This window comes from Mustela lutreola, chromosome 9 (genome assembly GCF_030435805.1).
Source record: "Mustela lutreola isolate mMusLut2 chromosome 9, mMusLut2.pri, whole genome shotgun sequence".
Classification (NCBI taxonomy): domain Eukaryota; kingdom Metazoa; phylum Chordata; class Mammalia; order Carnivora; family Mustelidae; genus Mustela; species Mustela lutreola.
Window position 1 is genome coordinate 123,101,182 of NC_081298.1, and position 20,888 is coordinate 123,122,069.

The following is a 20,888-nucleotide window of genomic DNA, read 5'->3' on the forward strand; positions in this document are numbered from 1 at the left end:
TCCCTGCTGCTTGCAAAAGGGCCATCCACAGGGAGCCACGGGGTGGCTCAGTCAGTTAAGTGTCTGCCTTCAGCTCAGGTCATGATCTCAAGGTCCTGGGATTGAGCCCTGCATCGGGCTCCCTGCTCACCAGTGAGTCTGTTTCTTCCTCTCCCTCTGCCCCTCTGCCTGCTTACTCTCTCTCTCTCTCTCTCTCAAAAAAAAAAAAAAAAGAAAAGAAAAGAAAAAAAAAAAGCATCATCCATAAGTTAGGCAGCAGACTTTAAAATAATTTGTTCTGGGAAAGAAAAGGGAGGCCAGACTCTAGAATATTGCAGTCAGCAGGAAGCAGTCTCAGGGTGTCTTGGAAAATCTGTAAATATGTAAGAATAGGTTTTTACATCAACATCACCTGCATTATTTTTTCTAGGTGCTTCTATTTGTCCCACGCCCATCATTAGCCACAAGCTCACCCCTAAGGACAAGGACTTCTGCCTCCTTGCTTTCCCCAACAACACTCAGTCCAGGACATTTTCTGGACACAGCTGGATCTCCCGCCTCCTGGTAGCTGATGTGGCCTCGCAGAGCCAGAGAGAAGTGGACAACCTGGGGACTACTTGAAAATGCACATCCAGCAGACATCTGTGTCAGACCGTGCTCCCATGTGCCTGGCACACAACAAGTGCTCAATAAATGCTTCAGGACTATAGGGAGTGTTAAAGCAGAGACATTAAGCGTGCCCGAGCTGGTTTATAAACCCCAGAGCTCCACGCCCCAAGTTACTGGCCTCTCTCCCTCTGCCTGCTTCTGCAGTGATGGCTTGCTTCCAGGTCACACCCAGGTTTAATGGGCTGCGGGAAAGCATACAGTGAGGGGTGTGGGCTCTGGGTCCAGGTCGCCTGGACTGAATCCTTGGCTCTTCCATATTTCTCTGTGCTGACATTGGACAAAACCTCTACCTCCGTTTACCCATCTAAAAAAGATGCTAATACTCGTATCTTCCTCATAGAGCTGCTCTCATGTTATGATGCTTAGGATAGTGCCCTGAGTATAATTACTATGTAAGTATCAGTTACTGTTGCCGCTGTTTACTATTATTTCCCCCAAATTCTCCAAAGGCCCAGCAACCTGAATGGTGGAAAGACCATTAAGAGGCACATACTGCATGGAGCACTGGAAGTGGCACATAAACAATGAATCTTGGAACACCAAAAACATAAAATAAAATTTTTTTTAAAAGGGGGCTGGAATCTAACTTCAGAAACCTTAAAAATTCATGCTATGTTAGCCCAGCTTTTTCATGGGCTCCTCTTCTTTGCCCCAAGGAAACCAGAGCTGGCCTTGGTGCTGCCCACACACAAGGGCAAGCAAAGCCATGAGACTTAGGGAAAACAGCCATGGCTGGCAGGCCACACAACCTGTCTTCCCTGAGCCTTGCCTTCCCTCTCTGCAAGGGTGGAGCGGTCTACAGGGCCTCCCACCTGCCCCATGCAGCCAAGCCCTACAGCCACCAGGCAACATCATTCTCAGGCTTGTGGGAAGCCAGAGAAGAACTTTTTAAAAGTATAAAACTTATGATAGCGTGGATAGTGACAGCAAAGAAACTGGGGTCCAAGTGGACCCCTGGTAATAAGCACAGGACTCTGAATCTGTCACACAGCCTCCAAAAGTAGGTCCACTCACTGAAGGAGAAGTGGAAAACGATCTATTTAAACAGAAAAATGCAAACTAAGGCCTAGGCATGGGCCAGAGCTGTTCAAAGTGACTCAAGTGTGTAATCATATGTAAATACTTGCGCTCTGCTTTTTTTTTAAGCAGGATGCAAATTTAAACGTGTGATATCATCACAACTTGACACAAATAGGCACAGAAAAAAATATCCGAAATGAAAAGTGCCAAACGTTAATAATGGTCTCTTCCAGAAGTTGAGACTGAAAATGAGGGCCTTTCAAATTTTTCCTTCCCAGTGCTTTGTATGTTCCATTTTCTCAATAATGAACAAGTATGACTTTTACGTGGTGGAAAGCAAACTTTATATTTTTAAGCTAAGTAGGAAGTCTGCATGGTAGCATGAAAAACTGGTTAGTTAAATGAAAGAAGCAACGTCTAAATTATATTTACATTCCAATCTTTAACCAGGGAAATGTGTACACATGTAGACAAGAAAGAAAAGAGAGATTTTTAAGCAGCTGGTACACTAGAGGGGCATCATGGATGAATGTTGAAATTCCCCAAACAATACCATGCTGGTCATAAGATTTGTATAAGATAATGAATTCAGAGACAGCAGAGCAAATTAGCAAAAGCTGATCTGAAGCTGCTCATTTCCAAGCCTATCTGCTCTCTCCAGCACTGGTGCGGGGCTGCACTAAATTAAGAGAACTCCTTTTGATGCTCAGTCTGACCAGGAGGGTGTGGGCTGTCAGCAGCCTGATGTTTTAATTAGTGACGTTTCTTCTGTAGCTAACCTGGTAACAGGGCCCAAAGACAGAACCAGACAGTCTGCTCAGGAAATACCTTGATCCCCAGAATAACTCCCCTGAAATCAGAAGATCTTGGTGCTGAGTAGAAAGGATACCGCTCCCGGTCCCTTTCTGGAGAGGGTCCCAGGCAGGCAGTAATGAAAGGCAGAGGTCAGGGAGCAAGGTATCCACATATCTCCTTCCTTACTTTGTCCCAAAAATGGGACGTGGGCAGAAATTCCCACCTGCTCTGTGGACCACGACACCACCTGCTCCATAAACCTCGGGAAGACCAAGGAACTGGAAGAGATGGGGTGGCTGATTAGTCATCTTATCCAGAATCAAGAGGGACCATAAGAGGTTGCCTAGAAAGCCAAATTCATGATTTGGCTGTGCCATCTGGACTTTGTGCCAGAAGTTGGACTACCCTGGCTGTGCTCGTGATCCCCATGGCCTGCGTTGAGTGGGGAACAAACCATAGCGTGCTGAGTCATTCCTTTGTGACTCTCCACATTGAAGATTTCACAGCTTTCCATGGTTCCTCTCCAGTCTGGAGCTGGAATCCCTTGAGGTGGATGACACTAGGCTTGAGAGAAACTCCCTCTGCTCAAAGGGCTCCAAGCCACTTCCAGGAGGGGCCTCAGGAGGCTGAGGGTAGACTGGAGCCACTAGGCTTCTTTTGGGTGAAATGGGAAGAAAGATTTACACCCCTTCTCTTCTGCCACTGCTGCCCCAGTCTCTGCTTCTACCACCCGATCCCCTGGGACAGTGGGAAGTTTAGTGACTTAATCCATTTCTCCTTCTGCAGGTCAGACTCAGACCATTCCAGGCAGATGGGAACCATTCCCAGAGAGACCTTGATTCTACCCTAGGTAGTCCCTGGCAGTGACAGTATTTCCTGGCAATCTAAACCCCTCCACTTCTGTTCTTCATGGATACATAAACCAGCAAGTCACTTCATAGTTAAAAACACTTCCAGGGGCACCCGGGTGGCTCAGTCAGCTAAGCATCTGCCTTTGGCTGGGATCATGATCCCAGGGTCCTAGGAGCTCCCTGGTCCCTGGGGCTCCTGCTCAGTGGGGAGTCTGCTTCTTCCTCTCCCTCTGCCATCCCCTGTGATACAATGATGCTCTCACTTGCAAATAAATAAATAAGATCTTAAGAAAAAAAAAAAAAAAAACTTCCAAAACCCAGGTGGCTCATTGGGCAGAGTGGGTATGGCTCAGAGCACAGCCACATGGCCCCAAGAGCCCACTGCTACACCTGCTCCAAATGACCAAGAGCCAAGACCCTGTGCTTTACCCTCCGGGCCCCACAGGCGCTTTTTGCCAGGGGTTTACTGGGCTCCCTCCAACTCTTTGAGGCCAACAACATTCCACTGCAGCCTAAGGAGTAGAGAGGAAAACAGTGCCCCTCAAGCCTGCCTCCATTCTCCCCACATCAGATCCTCTGGCTGAGGGGCCAGAGGGGGCATCGTCAGCCATTTCCAAGGAGATCCTGTCCCAGGAGGAAAGGACAAATCAAGGCATCTTCCTGGAAGCCACAGCCTAACTCAAGGTGTGGACAGATCCCAAAAGCAGACTAGCCCCAGACCCCCTTTCCAGGGCGACCAGCCCAGGTGGGTACAGCAGGGCCCAGGTAGGGAAGGCCCAAGTCCTGTGCCAATGTGAGACACCAGATTCTGCAGCCCAAAGCCCCAGAGCTTCAGCGTGCTCTAGGAGGGTGGCCCAGTGGCAGAAAGTGGGAACCCTCACACCGGAGAAGGAAGGGTTAAAAGTGCCTCGCCCCAACAAGGGTGCTTAGCCTCTTCAAACAGCTAAAGCCTGTTTTGCTTGGTGCAGGTTTTCCCAATAAATCCAGGGCCTGCAATGATTTACCAAGAGCCTTGGTTATTGGCAACAGCAATCTCACTTACCCAGAGCAGCACTGAGAACAAGCCGTAATTTAAAGCTGGATTTATATTGTTTGTTCTACAGCAACAAACTCAGCAAATCATAAATTCCCTTTGAGATGAAGAGAGGAAATTGACAGTATTTATGAACTCGAAAGGCAGAGAAGGGCCTGACCAGGCCTTTGATTTGTAACTGAAACTGCTTCTGGAAGCTTCAGCCAAGGACACAGCTGCCATCCAGCCTCAGGGAGCTGGGTTCCCGCAGGGTGTGGGCGCTGGGAGGGGAGGGGTGCCTGGCAAGGTTCACAGCCTCACCACGGGGATGTTCTGTGGGTCCTACAGGCAGGATGTGGCTCTGTGCTCCTCGGGACATACGGCAACAAGGCCAACATGGGCGGTCCTCAGATCGCGAGAACATTACATCATGGCAAGGGGAGTTTGTGAAGACTCAGGGTCACTCTGGTCTGGACACGACTGCTCGTGTGCGATGTCCCACACGCACCTGCACTTCGGCCTGTGTCCTAGACATACCAAGTACCACCTTCTGAGCAGCTAAGAAAGAAATGAAGAGCAAAAGTAGATGCTCCCAAATCCCACCTAATAAGGTCAGAGAACCAAGATGTGTTAGTGTGAAGCACATAGGATCTGAGAAGCTCTCGCCGTTCCTCACGTGTCCCCTCCCCCAGCTCACTCCTTTTTCCCTTTCATTCCACCCCCAACCCTCACCCCCTATTCCTCACCCAGATTCCTCCCACCCTCAGCCCTGGCCCCAAACAGTCTTCCTCAAAGACAACTCTCATCTGTTCCACGCTCAAAAGCCAATGGGATCCCAGCCCGATCCCTACACCAGACATTCAAGGTGGCCCACCCGCCCGTCCACTCTGTCCTCTCCAGCAGGCTTGCTCTGCTGTCTCACCGCCATCCTGCCTCGTCCTCACAGAAGCTGCCCCCACGGCTATCATCCCTACGTCTAAAAACACCGCTGGCGACACCTCCAGCTTTTTCCCCACAATCTGCACTTATTTTTCCTTCAGTGTTCGGTTGGCTCCATCACTGCGAGACTGGGTGACCCTGGGGAAGTCATTTCTGTCACATATACCATGAGGAGGGAAGACGAGATCATCTACGCGTCTCCTCTACACTGCCATCTAGGACACTTGGGTGGATGTGACATGGGAAAGCCTGCCAGCCAGGTCCTGGGCTGCCCACCCCTGTCCTACGAAGACTTCAGGGAAACATTTGGCCTGAGAGCCCCCGAGTGCCCATCTGCACTCTGCTGATTCCCAGTGGGGCTGAGGCGGGAGGCTCACCCAGATTCTCAATCATTGCGTCCAACGCGGTCACCGCGGCGGAATAAATCCCTGAGTTCTTGGAGTTGAGGTTGTCTGCAACAGCAACAATGATGGAGAGCAGCATGGGGTGTAAGCTTTCTTTGAGGAGGGGGATCATCTTGGCAAGGGACTCCAAGGCCCACTGGTTCACTTTCTTGTTGGAATCCTGAAGCCTTGGGGTGAAAGCATCAAAGACCTATTGAGGGAACAGAAACCAAGAGCCCGTGGGAACCCAGACTGGGCAGAAAGCCCACGACCCCACCAGCCACCCTCAGTAGGGATTCCTCCTGCCTCCCCGACAGGGTCATCCAGCCTGTGCCAGAATATTCTCAGCGATGAGGAGCTCACCTCCTCAAAAGGGGAGGAAGGCAAGAGGGGAAGAGCCACCACGTACTGAGCACTCATTGCGTCGAAGCCTCTAGAACATCTCGTTAGGGGTTCCCTGCACTCTCGTGGAATGATCTTAACCGGTGAGGCAGGTGTTCCCATCCCCAGTTTACCACTTAAAACAAAGCAAAAGCTGAGGCAGAAAGAGGGAAAGTGATTTGCTCCGCATTACAGAGCTTAGTAGGGAACGCGGAAGGACGCCCTGGTCTGCTGACTTCAGGCCCGTGTTGGCTTAACAATCTGCAGCCTAGATCCTAGAGGAAGCAAGCATCTGGCCAGGCTCCCAGCCCACCTGCCCAACCATGCTGGCCCCATCGCCTGGCAACCACATACTCCACCACCCAGCACGTCATGCGCCTGGCTGGATCAGGAGCAGCCGTCAGCCGTGGCATCCTCTACCTCCACCCTCCTTGCCACAGCTGTGCTGAAGGGATGAGAAAGGCCCAAGACATCTCTGGGTGATCCCAGGTGCCTGGCAGGAGTCAGGGCCTTTGCCCCCTCGGCTGCTTCCAGACAATCTCAAAGGGTTACCAAGGCGACTGGATAGCAGGTGCACCTGGAGGCATCTGCCACCATGTCCTGCTGTGTCCTGAGTATTCCATATTGAAGCTGCACCCCCAGGAGAGAGACGGGCCAGCGCTCACCTGGACCAGGTTGGCGGTGATGAGCTCCGGCGTGGCCTTGCAGATCTCAAGAAGCCGTCCCACGCCTTCCATCCGAGACTGGTACTCTTTGGCCTCCAGCAGCCGCGTCAGCTCCCGAAGCTTCTCCGCCACCTGGAGGCCACCACGCACGGAGGAGCGTAGCCCCGCCAGCCGCGGGCCGTTGGAGCTGAGCCTGTGGGGAAGAGACTTCTGACCCAGGCAGACCCAGAGGATGTCTGTCTGTGCCTCTTGTCCCATGCTCCTCCCACAGACAGGTGAGACCGAGACGAGAGTGTCACCTGCAGCTTGGCCCACCCCCAGCTTCTCCACCTGCCGCTTGAGGACTCCAGCCCTGGAACTCTGGATATCCCCATTCCTCCGGGGACAACAACAAGGTTGTCCCGAGCCCTGTCCTTTTGCCAGGGGACAGGGTTCTCTCTTCTTGCCTTTTTACTCTTTTCAGGAAACACATAAGGGGGGGGGGGCGGCTGGTGTGGGAGAGGTGGGAGTCCACCCAAGGGTGACCAAACATTCAAGCTAAGAGTGAGGGAGGATCTCACCACATGCCTTTATCCTGATCCCCAGTTACCTCAGCCTGTTCATACTTCTCCAGGGACCAGGGAAAGGTTACGCCCTGTTCTCTCCCGCTGAGAGCACACGTCTACCGCAGCCTCTGGCCCAGTCCAGCCAGCAAGAGAGCAGTTCCATAAAGGACGCCTACCCCCCACACCCAGCTCAGAACCTGGTTCTTCGAGCACGTGGCCTACATGGCAAGTCCCCTCTGACAGAGCCCAGCATCAACCATGCTGTCATGCATGCCTCCAGTCCACGCGGTGTGCCCACTGAGTGCCAAGGGCTGTGGTGGGCACTGAGGACAGTGAGATGAGAGACATGTTCTTTGCCTTAAGGCGCTCTCAGACCAACGGAGGAGGTAAGCCCAGGGGGCTGATGGAGGACTGGAGAACAGAGCACAGAGTGTCAGAGATGGCCTCTGGGGGAAGGTGACAGTGATGTGAGTCTTGGGGAATCCTGTAGAATAAATAGGCATGTTCTGGGTGCAGGCAGTGTAGCATAAGCAAAGGGAGACCGTGTGTGGGGGTGAGAGTAGGAAGCTAACCTCGAGCAGGTGGTGGGGGCTTCCCTGGGCACCTGCTAAGGTGTTCAGAGGGGTCCTCCCCAAGCACCAGAGAAGAATTTTGAGTTTCAGGCACATCAGTGACCAGGGAGGTTCTGCTTGGTTTCTGCTCCTCCCAGCACCCACCCTCCAGCCTCTCTGCCTGTTCCCTGCATCCGCCTTGTCCCAACTCTGCCTCTAAATTCACCCCAGGCCACACTGATGGCCACAGGATGTGTGTGCAGCTCCAAGTGGGCGGAGAAGCGCTGAGCTCGAGTAGAGAGTCTGGCCGGCAGCGCGCCCGCACCGACTAATGGCATGGCTCCCACTCTACGGGACTGCAGAAACCAGCCTCTGCTGGCAAGTGCTTCCCAATCCAGGATTTGGTCTCCCTGAGACCAAATTCACTGATGAGTGCTGCAGACCCAACTAGATCTCCGCCATAGCCCAGATCCACAGAGACTCCCAGAGCCACCCCTGGCCTAGGGCCAGCGGGCCATCTCTGTCAGCAGCCTTGTATGTGGAGCCCCAGAGAGACGAGAGCAGCCATACCCATCCTCGCCGGGCAGCCCGTTCTCACTCAGCACCAGACTCCTCGATACCTTGCGGCCCTTGGCAGATGGAAGCCCGTCACTATCTTCCAGTCCCTGGAGAAAGGTACACGGAACAGCCACAGGGGTGGCCCTCTGGGGAACTGCAGGCCACCCCGGGCTAGACCACAGCAAGAGCTTCTGAGGGCACAACTGAACATTCCAGACCACTGGTAGTCATGGCAGGGGTCAAGATCCCCATTCAATGGGAGACAGTGTGGATACCCAGGATGGCTCAAGGCACAATGGCAGAGAGGGGCAGAGCCAGGTCTAAGCACAGGGGAAGGAAATCACCCTTATCCCACCAGGCAGGGGTCGAGGGTGAAATGAAATCTCTGAAATGCACAACCCACTCCCCTGACCGGCTCAGCTCTGACCTCCCCCGCACCCTCCACCCCCACCTGCTTAAGCCACCAACTCACCCGCTGCTTAATAGCCGCCATGACCTTCCGTAGGTCGTGAGACGGGAGGCTCTGCTTCAGAAAGGCATCAAACTTGGTATTTGACATCAAGATATTCACCATCTTGCGGCCATAAAACCTGCCACAGAAGAAAGAGAGGGATGAAGAAACAGCCATAGAAATGCATCATAAATCCGCTTTCCAGATTTACAGAGGTTTTGTAATTGTAGTAAAAGAGTTTTTCAATACTTTTTCTAATTAAGACAATAATTGCTAATTAAGACAGTTAAAAACTAGATTCATAAAGGAATAAACATCATCCATAACCCCATTACCAAGAGAAAACCACTATTAATTTTTACACATTTTCTTGTAGCCTTTTTGATGCATAAATATTTTTGTTGATACCAGATATACATATAACTTGCCTCTGGCTTTTTTTCACTTCATCATTCATCATCTTCCCGTGTCATCCTTTTTAGTGGATTTATTCCATTGGATGACTATACCAAGATGTACTTAACTTCTTCTAGTATGGGGCATCTAGAAGTCTGAGGAAAGGGGCAAGGGGGCAGTATGGGAGAGAGTGGTCAGCTCCACATAGCAAACAGCAGTGGTTGGGGGAGGAAATCAAAGAGGGCTTCATAGAAGAGGTGACCCTGACATTAGTTCCCAAGTGGGATGGAATCAGGGAGTAAGGGGGTGGAGGTGGGGGGTCATTCCAGAGTCGGCAAGACAATCCGTCACGTTGGCAGGTGTGTAGTTGGAAAACAGCAGGCAGGGCCTGGATACGACAGAGGAAAGGGAGAAGGTATGACCCAGCTTCTGGAAATGTGAAGGAGCTGGGCTTTAACGTGCAGATAGTAGGAAGCTGCGGAATGACCAGACTCACACTTAATGGAAAATGTCTCTGACAGCAGGTGGGGGGCCAGGAGACCTGCTAAGAGGCCACCAGGATAGTCCAGGCAAGAGACGATAAAGTCCTGAAATCAGGCTATAGAGTGGGAGGAAGAACGGGAGGTCAGACTCAGGACCTACTAAGAAAGTGGAAACTGCAGGGCTTGGTAGCTGACTGGAGTGAAGCAGGAAGCATCTATCTATGTCATATTTCCCTCAACCCAAGACTCCATTGATTATAAAATGCACCATTGATTTATTTTCCCCTGAGGAAAAACAAAAATAGAAAGCACTGGCAATTTCCATTGCATTCAACGACACTGCCCCATTGGGAAAGCAACACTTTCGTGTATCATCTCAGAAACAGAGATAATGTTACTCATGGGCAGTGCCCCTCCTTCCTTAGGCTGGCTAAACTACTTGGTGGTTGCCCGGTAAGGAAGTGTGGAGTTTTGGTTGTTCCTTCTGTGACTGTTTGCATTAATATCTAATTTACATCCCATCACTCTAGTTCTGTGCCTTTTCTCATATACTATAGCTTTTCATTTCAATGCTGAGGAATAGCATAATATTTCTGAGGCATTTTAGGGAGCAATTAAACTCAGCAAGTCCCCACAGAGCATCCATGGTGACTTCTTAAAATAAATATAAAAGGCTAACGAGCAAAGAAAGGCTCCTAGTTTAGTTTCTACGATGCAAACTGCAATTTGAAGGTTTACGCTATGAGCAATAATGACTGAGTTTGAGAATGTGCAGAGAGTAAAACCCAAATCAAAATTGCTGCATGGCCAGCAGCCACTGTGAGACGCCTCTGATTGTAAGATATTAAAACGTGGGGAGAATTGTGTGTCTTAGAATCAATGAAGTATGAAGGTCCCTGCTCTGCATCTTAGATGACTCAGTAAATAACAGCGACTTTTAACAGTGGAAGGAACACAGCCAGAGAAACAGGCTTGGGGAGAAGGCAGTGGGTTCATTTAGGGCAACTCTGTACCGAAGATGACAGCGGGACATCTGACAGCAGGAACGGGTCCTCCAGAGGCCTTAGAGGAGAAGCACTGATGCTCAGAGAAGGGGTAGGCTGGAGGGAGACCCTACGGAAGCATCAGAGTTGCCGTGGCCGGGACAGGGAAGTGGTAACAGTACTCAGGGAAAGTTGTAAGAGGAGGACAAGAATGAAGACAGTCCTGTGGCCATCTACATCCGGAGGGCAAGCAGGCAGAGAGGCGGCCACAGAGAAAGAGAGGAACTAGGGACTGTAGGGCCACAGATACTGGGAGCACAGGTGCCAAGAAGGAAAGTAGAATGTCGTCAACGCCAGCAACGTGACAGGTCAGACTGGAGGGGGACACTCCAGCTGGAGAGACAGTAGGTCTCGATGTCCATCCCCCTCCCAACAACTACAAAGGAATCAAGCAGGACCTTCTAGTTCCCCACCAATGTTCCTCATTTCAGTAAATGACACTGTCATTTACCCAATTGTTCAGTTTAAAAGCCCAAGCATCATCTTTGATTTCTCTTTGAAAGCCTCCCCACCCACATCCTGTTGGCTCTGCCTTCAGAAGACACCCCAGTCCAGCTCTCCCCTCCCTTCTGCTAGCCTCCAGCACCCCTGGCAGGGACGGGGGAGTCACCATCTGTCTGGTGTCCCTCCTCCCTCCTGGTCCCCTCCCCAACGATCAATCCTCTAATGAACCACCAGAAAGATTTTTTTTTTTTTTTTTTAAATCAAGAAGGCAGCAAACATTCAAAGACACATAAACTCTAGGGGCACCTGGGTGGCTCAGCCATTAAACGTCTGCCTTCAGCTCAGGTCATGATCCTGGGGTCCTGGGATCGAGCCCCACACTGGGCTCCCTGCTCTGCAGGAAACCACTGCTCCCTCTCCCACTCCCACTCCTGCTGCTTGGATTTCCTCCCTAGCTGTCTCTCTCTCTCTCTCTGCCAAATAAATAAATAAATAAAAATCTTTTAAAAAGAAAAGAAAAGAAAAAAAAGACACATAAACTCTAGTAACCAGGGGGAAGAAACACTCAGAAATCATAATGAGCTGGCACTTTTACCCATTGGATCAATAAAAATCAGAACTCCCGACACTGTAAGTTCGCTTGGGTTCGGGCCCTGGCCTGGCAGGAGGGGTGCGGTGAGCTCAAGAGCTCCCCATGATGCTCAGGCCACTTAGTAGGACACAGGCCCCTGACCTTAGTCCTGCCCCAAGGAATACACCCAGACATTCTTCCTGGGCTCCGCCAGGGAGCACATATGTGAGCACAGCTGCTGTGGGGAGAGCGCCCCTCGGCCAGTGTGGAAGCCCGGCAGGCAGGGGGGACATGCCCCTGAGGCACATTACCAGATGCCGTGTGGCCAGAGTGTCCCAGGAACTGATGGGTGTAATTGACTGGACCTTAACCCTAGCTTTCCAAGACTGTTGACCAGGTTCCAGCGCTCTCCTGCTTCACGCTGTTGAATGTTTCCTCGCACTCCTATTGAATGAAGATCCTCTGGTGGCTTCTGGTCACACCCCAGCCAAATCCTCCCTCCTGACTGCAGCCTAAAGGGCCCTGCCCGGCTGAGTCCTGCCCTGTCCCACTCGTAGCCTATCTGCTCTGCCGCACTCACCAGGCGCCATGCAGCCCCACCTTCCTCCTCCCAGAGCCCCGAGCATACTCCCATCCAGGGGGGCCTTTGTACATCTCCTTTGCTGGGACCCTCGCACCCCAGACCCCCAGTGAGTTGGCTCCTGCTCGCCCATCTGTTCTCAACTCCAGTGTCATTCTTCCGGAGGGTCTCCCCCGACTCTCAATCACAGTCGCTGTCACCCCTTCTCCACTGTGGTGCTTTTCTCTCTAAGAGACCCCTTATCTGTCTCTGAAATGATCCTAATAATTTATTTGTTTATTATCTGTCCACCCCACCTAGGGTAGCAGAGGCCTAATCCTTCTTATTCCCTGCGCTGTCCGTAACAAGGAAGCGTGATGAGCTCACTACCCTTGAGAAGAATGAATGGCCTTTCAGAGGATGGAGCTGAGGCGGGTCAGGAACCGAGTGAGAGCAGCGGCGACAGAGGGAGAACCAGAGGCGGGCAGTGTTGGCCATTCCTCTATGCCGGCAGAGGGAGATGGATGGCGGCCATAAGGGAAGGACCCAGCTGCGGTCTGTCTGATTGTCCCTCCCATGGCCACACCAAGCTGGGCAGGCCAGGGCCCTTGGGGCTGGCTGGTTGCCTTACATGACCTGGGCTGGCAGGTAGGAGCCCCCGGACCCCTGAGCCCGCATCACCTGGTGTCCTGGTTGGAGTCCTGGGCCAGCCTCACCAGGTTGTGCACCAGCATCTCAGTGCTGTCCCTGGTGCCGGAGAGAAGCTTCTCGGCGCCTATCTGCTCCAGGACGGTTGAGAGGTGTTCGGCAGTGCATTTCCGGACTAAGGGGTTTCGGTGGCTGAAAAAAAAAAAAAAAAAAAAAAAAAAAAAAACAATCCCAGTCAAAGGACTGGCTCAGAGCAGGAATCGTGGACCTACAGTTGTGCCTCCATGCTCCATGCCATGATGGGCTCCAAAATCTCTCATGGGGCCACAGGGGATCTTCTAAGAAAGAGCAGTCATGTCCTGATCACAGAACCCAGGATGACAATGTAAGGATGCGAGAAGGAAGAAGGAGCGCCTACAGCCTCGTGGTGCTCGGCACACACACAGGTGCTCACCACCTCTGGGTCTCCTGAGCCCGTGTTTGCCTTCCCCAACTTTTCTCCACCCAGAAAGATCCTACACAACCCCCATCTCCTTCTCTGCCCTCCCCAGCCTCCTCGGCAGAATGTTACCTGGGGCTAGCGCTGTCCTGGTCCCCTGAGAAGTACAGGTGCACCCTTGGGGCTCCCCGGCAGGCAAGGAGCTCCTGGGAAGCTGGCACCAAGCTTCCTTCCCTACCCCGTGGAATCCTGTGCCCCGCGGGTGCCAGGCACAAGCCCACACTTAGTGAGAGCTAACTGTGCGTTTGTTGAAGTAAACTGAGACAGGAAAGAGACAGGGATCCATGGGTGATCTGGTAACCCTAACAGGAAGAACCTGAAATCTTACAAGAGAAACCCATCAGAATGTCACTTGTTTCTTTGTCACCCTTTTCAAATGGCCTGTGTGGCCACAGTTCATTAGACACCTGACCCTGCTTCTTGCAACAATGATCAGTTGCCTCAGCTTGTAATGAGCTTAGCCTGGAGCCAGGCGCCCGGCCAAACACCCCCATCTGCCAGCTGTTCGACCCCACATGCCACTGTTAGTGTCATTTTTGCAGGTGAGGAAGCTGAGTAAAGGGAGGAATCCAGAAAAAAAGTATAGTTAATTTCTCCCCAGTTAGTGGCAGCCACAGTGCACGGTCCATAAATGTTACAGTAAAGGCAGGCACAGCTCTGAGTGCCCTTTCATGAAGCGATTCATTTACCCCTCACACTTGGAGGAGGTATGCACCCTTATCATTCCCATTTTACAGATGATGAAACTGAGTCCAGAGTTCAGTAACAATCCAGGATGTGAACCCAGGCCACATGACTCCAGAGCCCCTCCCACTTCCCACCGGGCTGCAGGGCAGCTAGCGAAGGCTGGCCAGCTGCTGCCACATGCCCTCGGGTCTTTCCCAGAAGCCTCCTGCATCTGTATCACGACTGCCTCTGGGGTGTGGTGGTGTGGCCCCATGGGATAAAGGCTTTGGGAAATGGTTTTGGTTTTCCTTTAGTTTGGGTTTTTCAATAAGGTAAAAGCAAACCTGGCTGCAGAAAGGTTCCCTCAGTAGGCCAGCACCTTCCTCCTTCCCAGAAAAAGAGGTGTGAGCTAGAACGAGACTGTGGGCCTTGCTCTGCTCACAACCTTGATTTCATCAGAAAGAACGCCCGTCGCCTGGGAGAGGCACGAAGGCCGCAGGCGGGCTCTCAGTCCCGTCTCGAGGGATGTCACCACGGACGCTCTGAACTCCCCAGCCTTGAACAGAACACAGCAGCTCTCCCCTTGCGGCTGAGGCTTAGGTGCCCCGAGCTCACCTCCTTATCCCCAGCCCGGCTCAAGAAAGGTAGGAGAGAAGCGCACCAGGAAGCAGGGGTTTTCCTCCCCGCCAGCCACATGTGTGAGGACCCGCCCCAATTGCCTGTTCCTCGCCCAGCCCCAGATCTTTCCTCATGTTTTACCTTCCCAACCCACCCCTCTGACAACAAGCCACCACATACTAGATGCCTGCAGAGGTAAGGGCCACCAGGGAGCGGGCGGGGGTCACGTTCTCCACCATGGCCCCCAGGGAGCGGCTGGCAGCTCTCTGAATGAACTCGCTGGTGTTCCCCATCTTCTGAAGCAGGCAGCGAGCGATCTCCTCAGCCTCCTGGTCCATGTTCTTCTTCAAGGCCCGGAAGAGGGCCCCCAGGGTGCTGATGGCCAGGCGGGACACTTTGGAGCGGAGGTTGGTGACCTAGGAAAGAGATGGGACAGGGAGCATCCAGGACTGCCGGACCTTGCCAAGGGCTCCAGAACATCCAAGAAAGGACCACATCCCCAAGGTCTCCTGCCACCGCCACCCTCCCTGCAGGCCAAGGCCTCGCCAGGCTGGAAACGAAAGTCATGCAGTAGCTCTGGACAAAACAGTCCCGATTTTTTAAAAATGCTATTGTTATCATCATAGTTATTTATTCTACCTGAAATTTAAAATTTGAACATCTGAAATCTGTGCAACATTTTGTCTTCAAAGTATTTTTACAAATAATGTTGGATTTAGTCTTCACAAGCCGTCCCCCACTCAACCTCATCCCCACCCCTGGAACAGTCTATTCCCAAGAAGGGGCTTGGCCTCCACGCGTGGCAAAATGCATCTCAATGCCTCTCTGGCTGGTCTGTGTCCCCCGTCTCAGCCCCAGGGGAGAAAGTCCTTGGGAAATGTTACAACTTCCTTGAAGCTAGAGCTCTAGCCCCAAACATTCCAGCCCCTCTCGTCAGGCATCTGAGTGCAGAGGACAGCACAGGGCTGGGACAAACAGGCTTACAGGACTCTGCCTGTTTCAATGCCCAGAGATGAGAAACAAGGAAACCCCAAGCCCCAGTTTTCCAGTCTGAGACATGGGCGGCTACCTCCCACGTCTGTGGCTAAGGGCTAAGATATAAGCAGGGGATACCACGCTCCAGGAAGCCATGGCCCCTCCGTGACTGCCTTGTGAACCACACTGAGCTGTGGCACCTGGGAAGGGGGGACTGCCTGCCCTGCAAGGTGGGGACAGCACACAGACACAGGCTGTCTAGGTGGCCTCACCTCTCCAGTCACAGCCAAGGACACGTCGTGTAGCCTCCCAGCAAGGACATCTGAATGACAGACAGCCAGGCGCTGGACACTTAGCAGGCCCTTCTCCTTCGTCTGCCTGAGAAGCGAGTTCCAGGCCCGTCAGTGGCAGCTGCGGAGGGAGGAGCCCCGCTCCCTGTGCAGACCAGGGGTGCCCCTGCCACCCCTCCCCTGCCACAGGGGAGGCAGGCAGCTGGGGTCAGGAGAAGGGGTCCCCTCACCAGTCGCTGCTCTCCAAGCACTGGAGAGCATCCATCAGCCCCAGCTCAGGGTTCGAGAAAGGCCTCAACTCCTTAAAGGTTCTGGGATCCAACTCTTCCTCCTCTTCTTCCCACTCGGGAGACCCCAAGGTAAGCACCGCAGGTAATGAGTTGGCTGCCCTCGCAGAAAAGAAAAGGAACACAGCATGTTTCAACAGGAAGACTCAGGCCTGGCCTGACACGAGGTGAGCTCAGCGAAGGGACTGGCCAGGGCTGAGAGGGCAGGGCTGTGCGTCCCCTGCTGCGGAGATGCAGACACCTCCGAAAGTTCTAGCTCTTTTTGGCCTTTTCCACCCCAGCCCTGCCATCCTGATGGTTCTAAACAAGCCCGCCTGTGATACGCTGCTTGATGCCGCGTGACAAAGCCCACCGTGCCCTATCTGTGGTTGGGTGACACTTGTCAGTCTGCAAGGAGGGAACCCCTCTTCACATGGGTGGTGTCCTAACCTCATCCCCACCCAGGAGCCTGTGTTACCGGCTTCTCCTCCCTCCCCACTCTCTATCCCTTGTGAAGTCACCCACGGTCAAGGCAGGGACGTGGCCCAAAGGAAGAAGAGGGGACAGTGAAAGCTCGAAAGAGACAATGCAGCTAAGGGGGGTGCAGTGTGGTCGAGATGTGGCAGGGACTGCCAACAAGCAGGGATGCTGTTTAAAACTCAGGTCATGCTTTCTAGGCTCCCCTTCTATGGGGACAGGTGCTAGAATCATAAAATCCTAGTGGAACAGGAAGGGAGTTTAGCCATCTATCTGCTCCAGTGCCCAAAACACATCATCGAGGCTTCCGAGGCACAGCCCCTCAGCATCTCCATCACCAGAGCCATGACAAAGGGGTCTCCTCTGAACCCAGAGCTATCACTGCCACACCTCGCTTCCTGGCTACTTCTCTTCTCCACCAGCATGAAGGTCCAGGCAGCCCACACAGCAGGTCCTAGGCAGGGCAATTCTTTACTTAAAGCCAAGACCAAAAGACCTCATTCCCGGATTTTCTTTTCAGCTTTGCCATTGGACAAGAGCCATTAGCCAAAATCTTAGCCCCCGTGGGCAAACATCACCTTAAGTAAATTCAGGTGACTTTGGGTCTCTGGGTCTCAGTTCTGTTGACTCTAAAATGAGTGGGGTAGATTATACAGACCATTATCTCTTGAGTACCCACCATTCAATCACCACTTTCATGACCTCTTGCCATGTCTCTTAATTACCTGTAATTTTATTTAATGGCATTTTTCATCAAGCCAATCCACTTTTCAAAGTCTTAAATAAGTTTATCGTAAAGGGATATCTATGTCACTACCATGATTGGCAAACAAATATTATTTGTCACAGGACAGGATATTTGCAATAAAAATAAAAGGACATTATAAACTCCAGTGATCAAATTGTAACCAGCTTCAGATGCCTCAAGCTGGAAGGAAGATCTCTTTGTTTAAAAAGCAGATTTCCAAGCCTGAAAGGGCTGCTCACAACTGACACTGAATTCAGACTTTCTACTTGACAGAATCAAAGGGACAGAAAGAGAACAGAAAAGAAGGATGAGTCAGTATTATTTCTGGCACTAAAATGATGTTCTGTTCTCTCACTATAGTCCCACCACAGCCCACGCTTAAAGAAACTCAAGAGCCAGACTGGTTGTTTTCAAATGTTCTTTAGTAGCAAAATCTTTGACAACTGAAAGGTCAGGTGGGTGCCCAATATATTAAAAAATGAGGCAAAATCAAAGCTTCTCTGGTAGAATGGGGTCAGAGCCTCTGTGTGCCTTGGCACCATCCCACAGAACTTTTGGATCCTGGGATCCCCGGCGGGAATCAGCCCTATCCAACCCTGGCATTTCACGAGGCAAGCTGCAGGAATTCAAGGTCTTCCCAGACCCCTCTCTTCCTCTTCCCGATGTTTCCAGCCACTTTCGGGAATGCTTCTCCCCATCATCTCTGGTCCTGGTGCACTGGTGAGGCCTCTAGGACATGTCCTGGGCTGGGCACACCTGCCCTTCTACCAGTAACTCCATTTGCAATTCCCCAGACCCCTAGTCTGGCCCATTGATACTTTTGACTCCCACACTATCCCTCGTTCTCTGGCAGGGTGATCACACCTCAGGCCGCCCTCTACTCTAACACAGGTAATGGGAAAAAGTAGAGTGGCCCAGGTCACCTTTCCATACCCCAAAGCATCCCAAGGCTGCACAGCGAGACGGACACATGTCCCCCAGCCACTTGGCCGGGCCCTACCTGAAGCATGGCGGGCAAAGCTGGGCTCCCGCTTGCTGACAGGGATGCTGGGCAGCGAGGCCCGGTTGGCCCGCTTCCTCAGGATACCACCGATGTTTCTGCGGGGGCTGCTCAGTCCTGTGGGCACAGACATGGTCCCACTGCCCCGGAGGGGAAGGAGGCCTGTGGAGACAGAGGAAGTCCTAGAATGGCGCTGGTCCTGCCTGTCCTTGGCCCCAGTCCTCCTCTGGATGTGGGCCCATTAGTGGCTCCCAGTCCAGTGTCCAGATGGGGAGCATCAGGAGCTGTGGCTAAACCCTCTCTCATCTAGGGGTTGGCCAAGACATCTCCCCAGCCTGAGGGGATCCTGCCCCCAGGCGCCCAGGTACCTTCCTTCATCAGGACTCTGCGGGAGGCCAGGCTCTGGGAAGCAAGCTCCCTCTCCCTCTCCAGCTCCTTTGTCCTCTGGAGCACCTCCATCTCCTTCATCTGCCTCAGCCGCATCTTCTCCTGGGCAGACTTGGAGATGGTCACCTGGATCTGGCAGAAGGTCAAGGCAAACTCTGTTACCTTGAGGACCCACCAGTGTCTTCTGTACCTGCATTTATTCTGTCAGGAGTGTGAGTGGCTCCTACGTGCCATCGCTCTTCTGGGAGGGAACAAAACGACCAAGAACTTGCTCCCGGAAGGCCGCCACGGAGCAGGGAGACAGCAAACAGAGCAATTTCTAATGTCAGGCCATATGTACCAGAAGGAGGGACAGAGGGTGGCCAGGGCTTCCATTTTAGGTAGGAAGGCCCAGAGGGACTCCCAGAGTGGGGGAATTGAAGCAGAGACATGGATGGAATAAGGGAGCAGAAGCCATGCAGATTTCTAGGGGAGATGGGTGCTGAGCAGAGGAAAGAGAATGCAAAGGTCCTGAGGCTGGAGGGTGCTGGGCACGGTTGGGGGCGGTGAGGACACTGGCTGGAGCACCCCAAGTCAGAGGATGAGAGGACACGGGGTCAGAGGTGGCAGGGGTGGGCAGAGCCATAGTGCACGGGGCCCCGCGGCCCATGGGGAGGGGTCAGACATGTCCTCTAAAGGACACAGAAAACCACTGAGGTTCTGAACACAGGAGTGACCTGATTGGACTTCACTGGGAGACAAGGGTCCCTCCAAGTGTTGTTGTTTAATAACTTTATATTTGGGAATAATTTAAGACTCACAAAAAGTTGCAGAACAGAGCCAAGAGTCTCCATGTGGTGGGGCTTGCACTAGCATCGCGAGAATGAGGATGACAGAAAGGCCTGGCTGTGGACAGGTCCCAGAAGCAGAGCCCACCGCTTCTGCTCATATATGAGGAAGAGGAGGCAGGGGCGGGCCCAAGATTTTTGGCCAGAGTAGCTGGAAGGCTGGAGTGGCCTTTTCTTGCTATTTACTGGGGAAAGAGCTTTGGGGGGTAAAGTTTCAACAGCTGAGTTTTAGATGAGCTAAGTTGGAAATATAATTAGATACCTAAATGGAAATGCAGAGTATCAGTTAATACCTACTTATTTACAAAATTTGACTGCTCCCAGAGGTCAGGGGAGGGTCAGGGCCAGAGAGGGACATTTGGGAGTCCTCAGAATACAGATGGTACTCAATGCCATGGACCAGAACAGGTCAGAGGGGGTCAGATAAATAGGTCAGAGACCAGAGATCCAAGCTCTGGGGCCTCTAGCATGTAGAGGGGAAGAAGATGAGGAGTCAGCTAAGAGGACTGGGAAGGAACGAAATCCGATGGGGTGAAAAACTAGGAAGGAAGCCATCCCCTCGCCTCCCTCCCAAAGGGGGGACTTCAAGAAGAACGAAACAGCAAAGCTGCTGACGGGGGTGGCGATTAGAAGAGGACTGAGCTGTGCTGCTCGTGGGAAGCTGGAGGTCATCGGTGGCCTTGACATGGGCAGTTTCCACGAGGGCAGTGGGACCCAAACCCCACTGCAGTGGACTCCGGACAGAATGTGTGGAGACAAAGCAGTCGTTTTATTTTTTTAGACAAAAGAACTCACAGAGAGCTAAGTCGCTGATGGGAATGGTCTGATTCCGGGGAGGATATTGTTGATGCAAGAACAGTTAGAAATGCTGGGGCCGGGGTGTGGCTGGACGAAACTAGGCGAACAGGACATGGGTGGCGAGTGAAGGGGGTGCTTCAAAGCGAGATGCCAGTTGGGGAGAAGTTGTCACAAGGTCCTCGGTCTGGCCATGGGGTGAGCGGCCAAGGGGGGCTGGGAAGTGGGGTCGTCTCCCAGCCCTGAACTGTTCTTCCTTCATGCCAGGCTCTGACGCCCTGGCTGGAGAGGGAGGGCTGCCATGCCCGGACCTCATCGTCACCGTCCCTGGACCCTAACACAGCGCAGGTGCCCAGCAGCCCTTCCAGGCATGTTTCCTGTACGCTTCCATCTCCACT

The 20,888-nt window shown here is 52.6% G+C and overlaps 1 protein-coding gene across 4 annotated transcripts in view; it reads right to left on the bottom strand.

The window, feature by feature from the left end:
• The window catches only part of TOGARAM2 (TOG array regulator of axonemal microtubules 2), a 58,454-nt gene that overhangs the window by 5,451 nt on the left and 32,115 nt on the right, over window positions 1-20,888 (bottom strand). For 3 of the 4 annotated variants that reach the window (XM_059188723.1, XM_059188722.1, XM_059188721.1), the window contains 10 exons: window positions 18,850-19,000; window positions 18,482-18,643; window positions 16,221-16,374; window positions 15,973-16,078; window positions 14,906-15,141; window positions 12,976-13,134; window positions 8,821-8,938; window positions 8,361-8,455; window positions 6,695-6,887; window positions 5,643-5,859 (listed from right to left, as the gene is read on the bottom strand). In XM_059188723.1, coding sequence (XP_059044706.1) covers window positions 5,643-5,859; window positions 6,695-6,887; window positions 8,361-8,455; window positions 8,821-8,938; window positions 12,976-13,134; window positions 14,906-15,141; window positions 15,973-16,078; window positions 16,221-16,374; window positions 18,482-18,643; window positions 18,850-19,000 — 1,591 coding nt within the window. The remainder of the gene's footprint in view (window positions 1-5,642; window positions 5,860-6,694; window positions 6,888-8,360; window positions 8,456-8,820; window positions 8,939-12,975; window positions 13,135-14,905; window positions 15,142-15,972; window positions 16,079-16,220; window positions 16,375-18,481; window positions 18,644-18,849; window positions 19,001-20,888) is intronic. The other variant, XR_009357411.1, reaches the window with a different exon arrangement.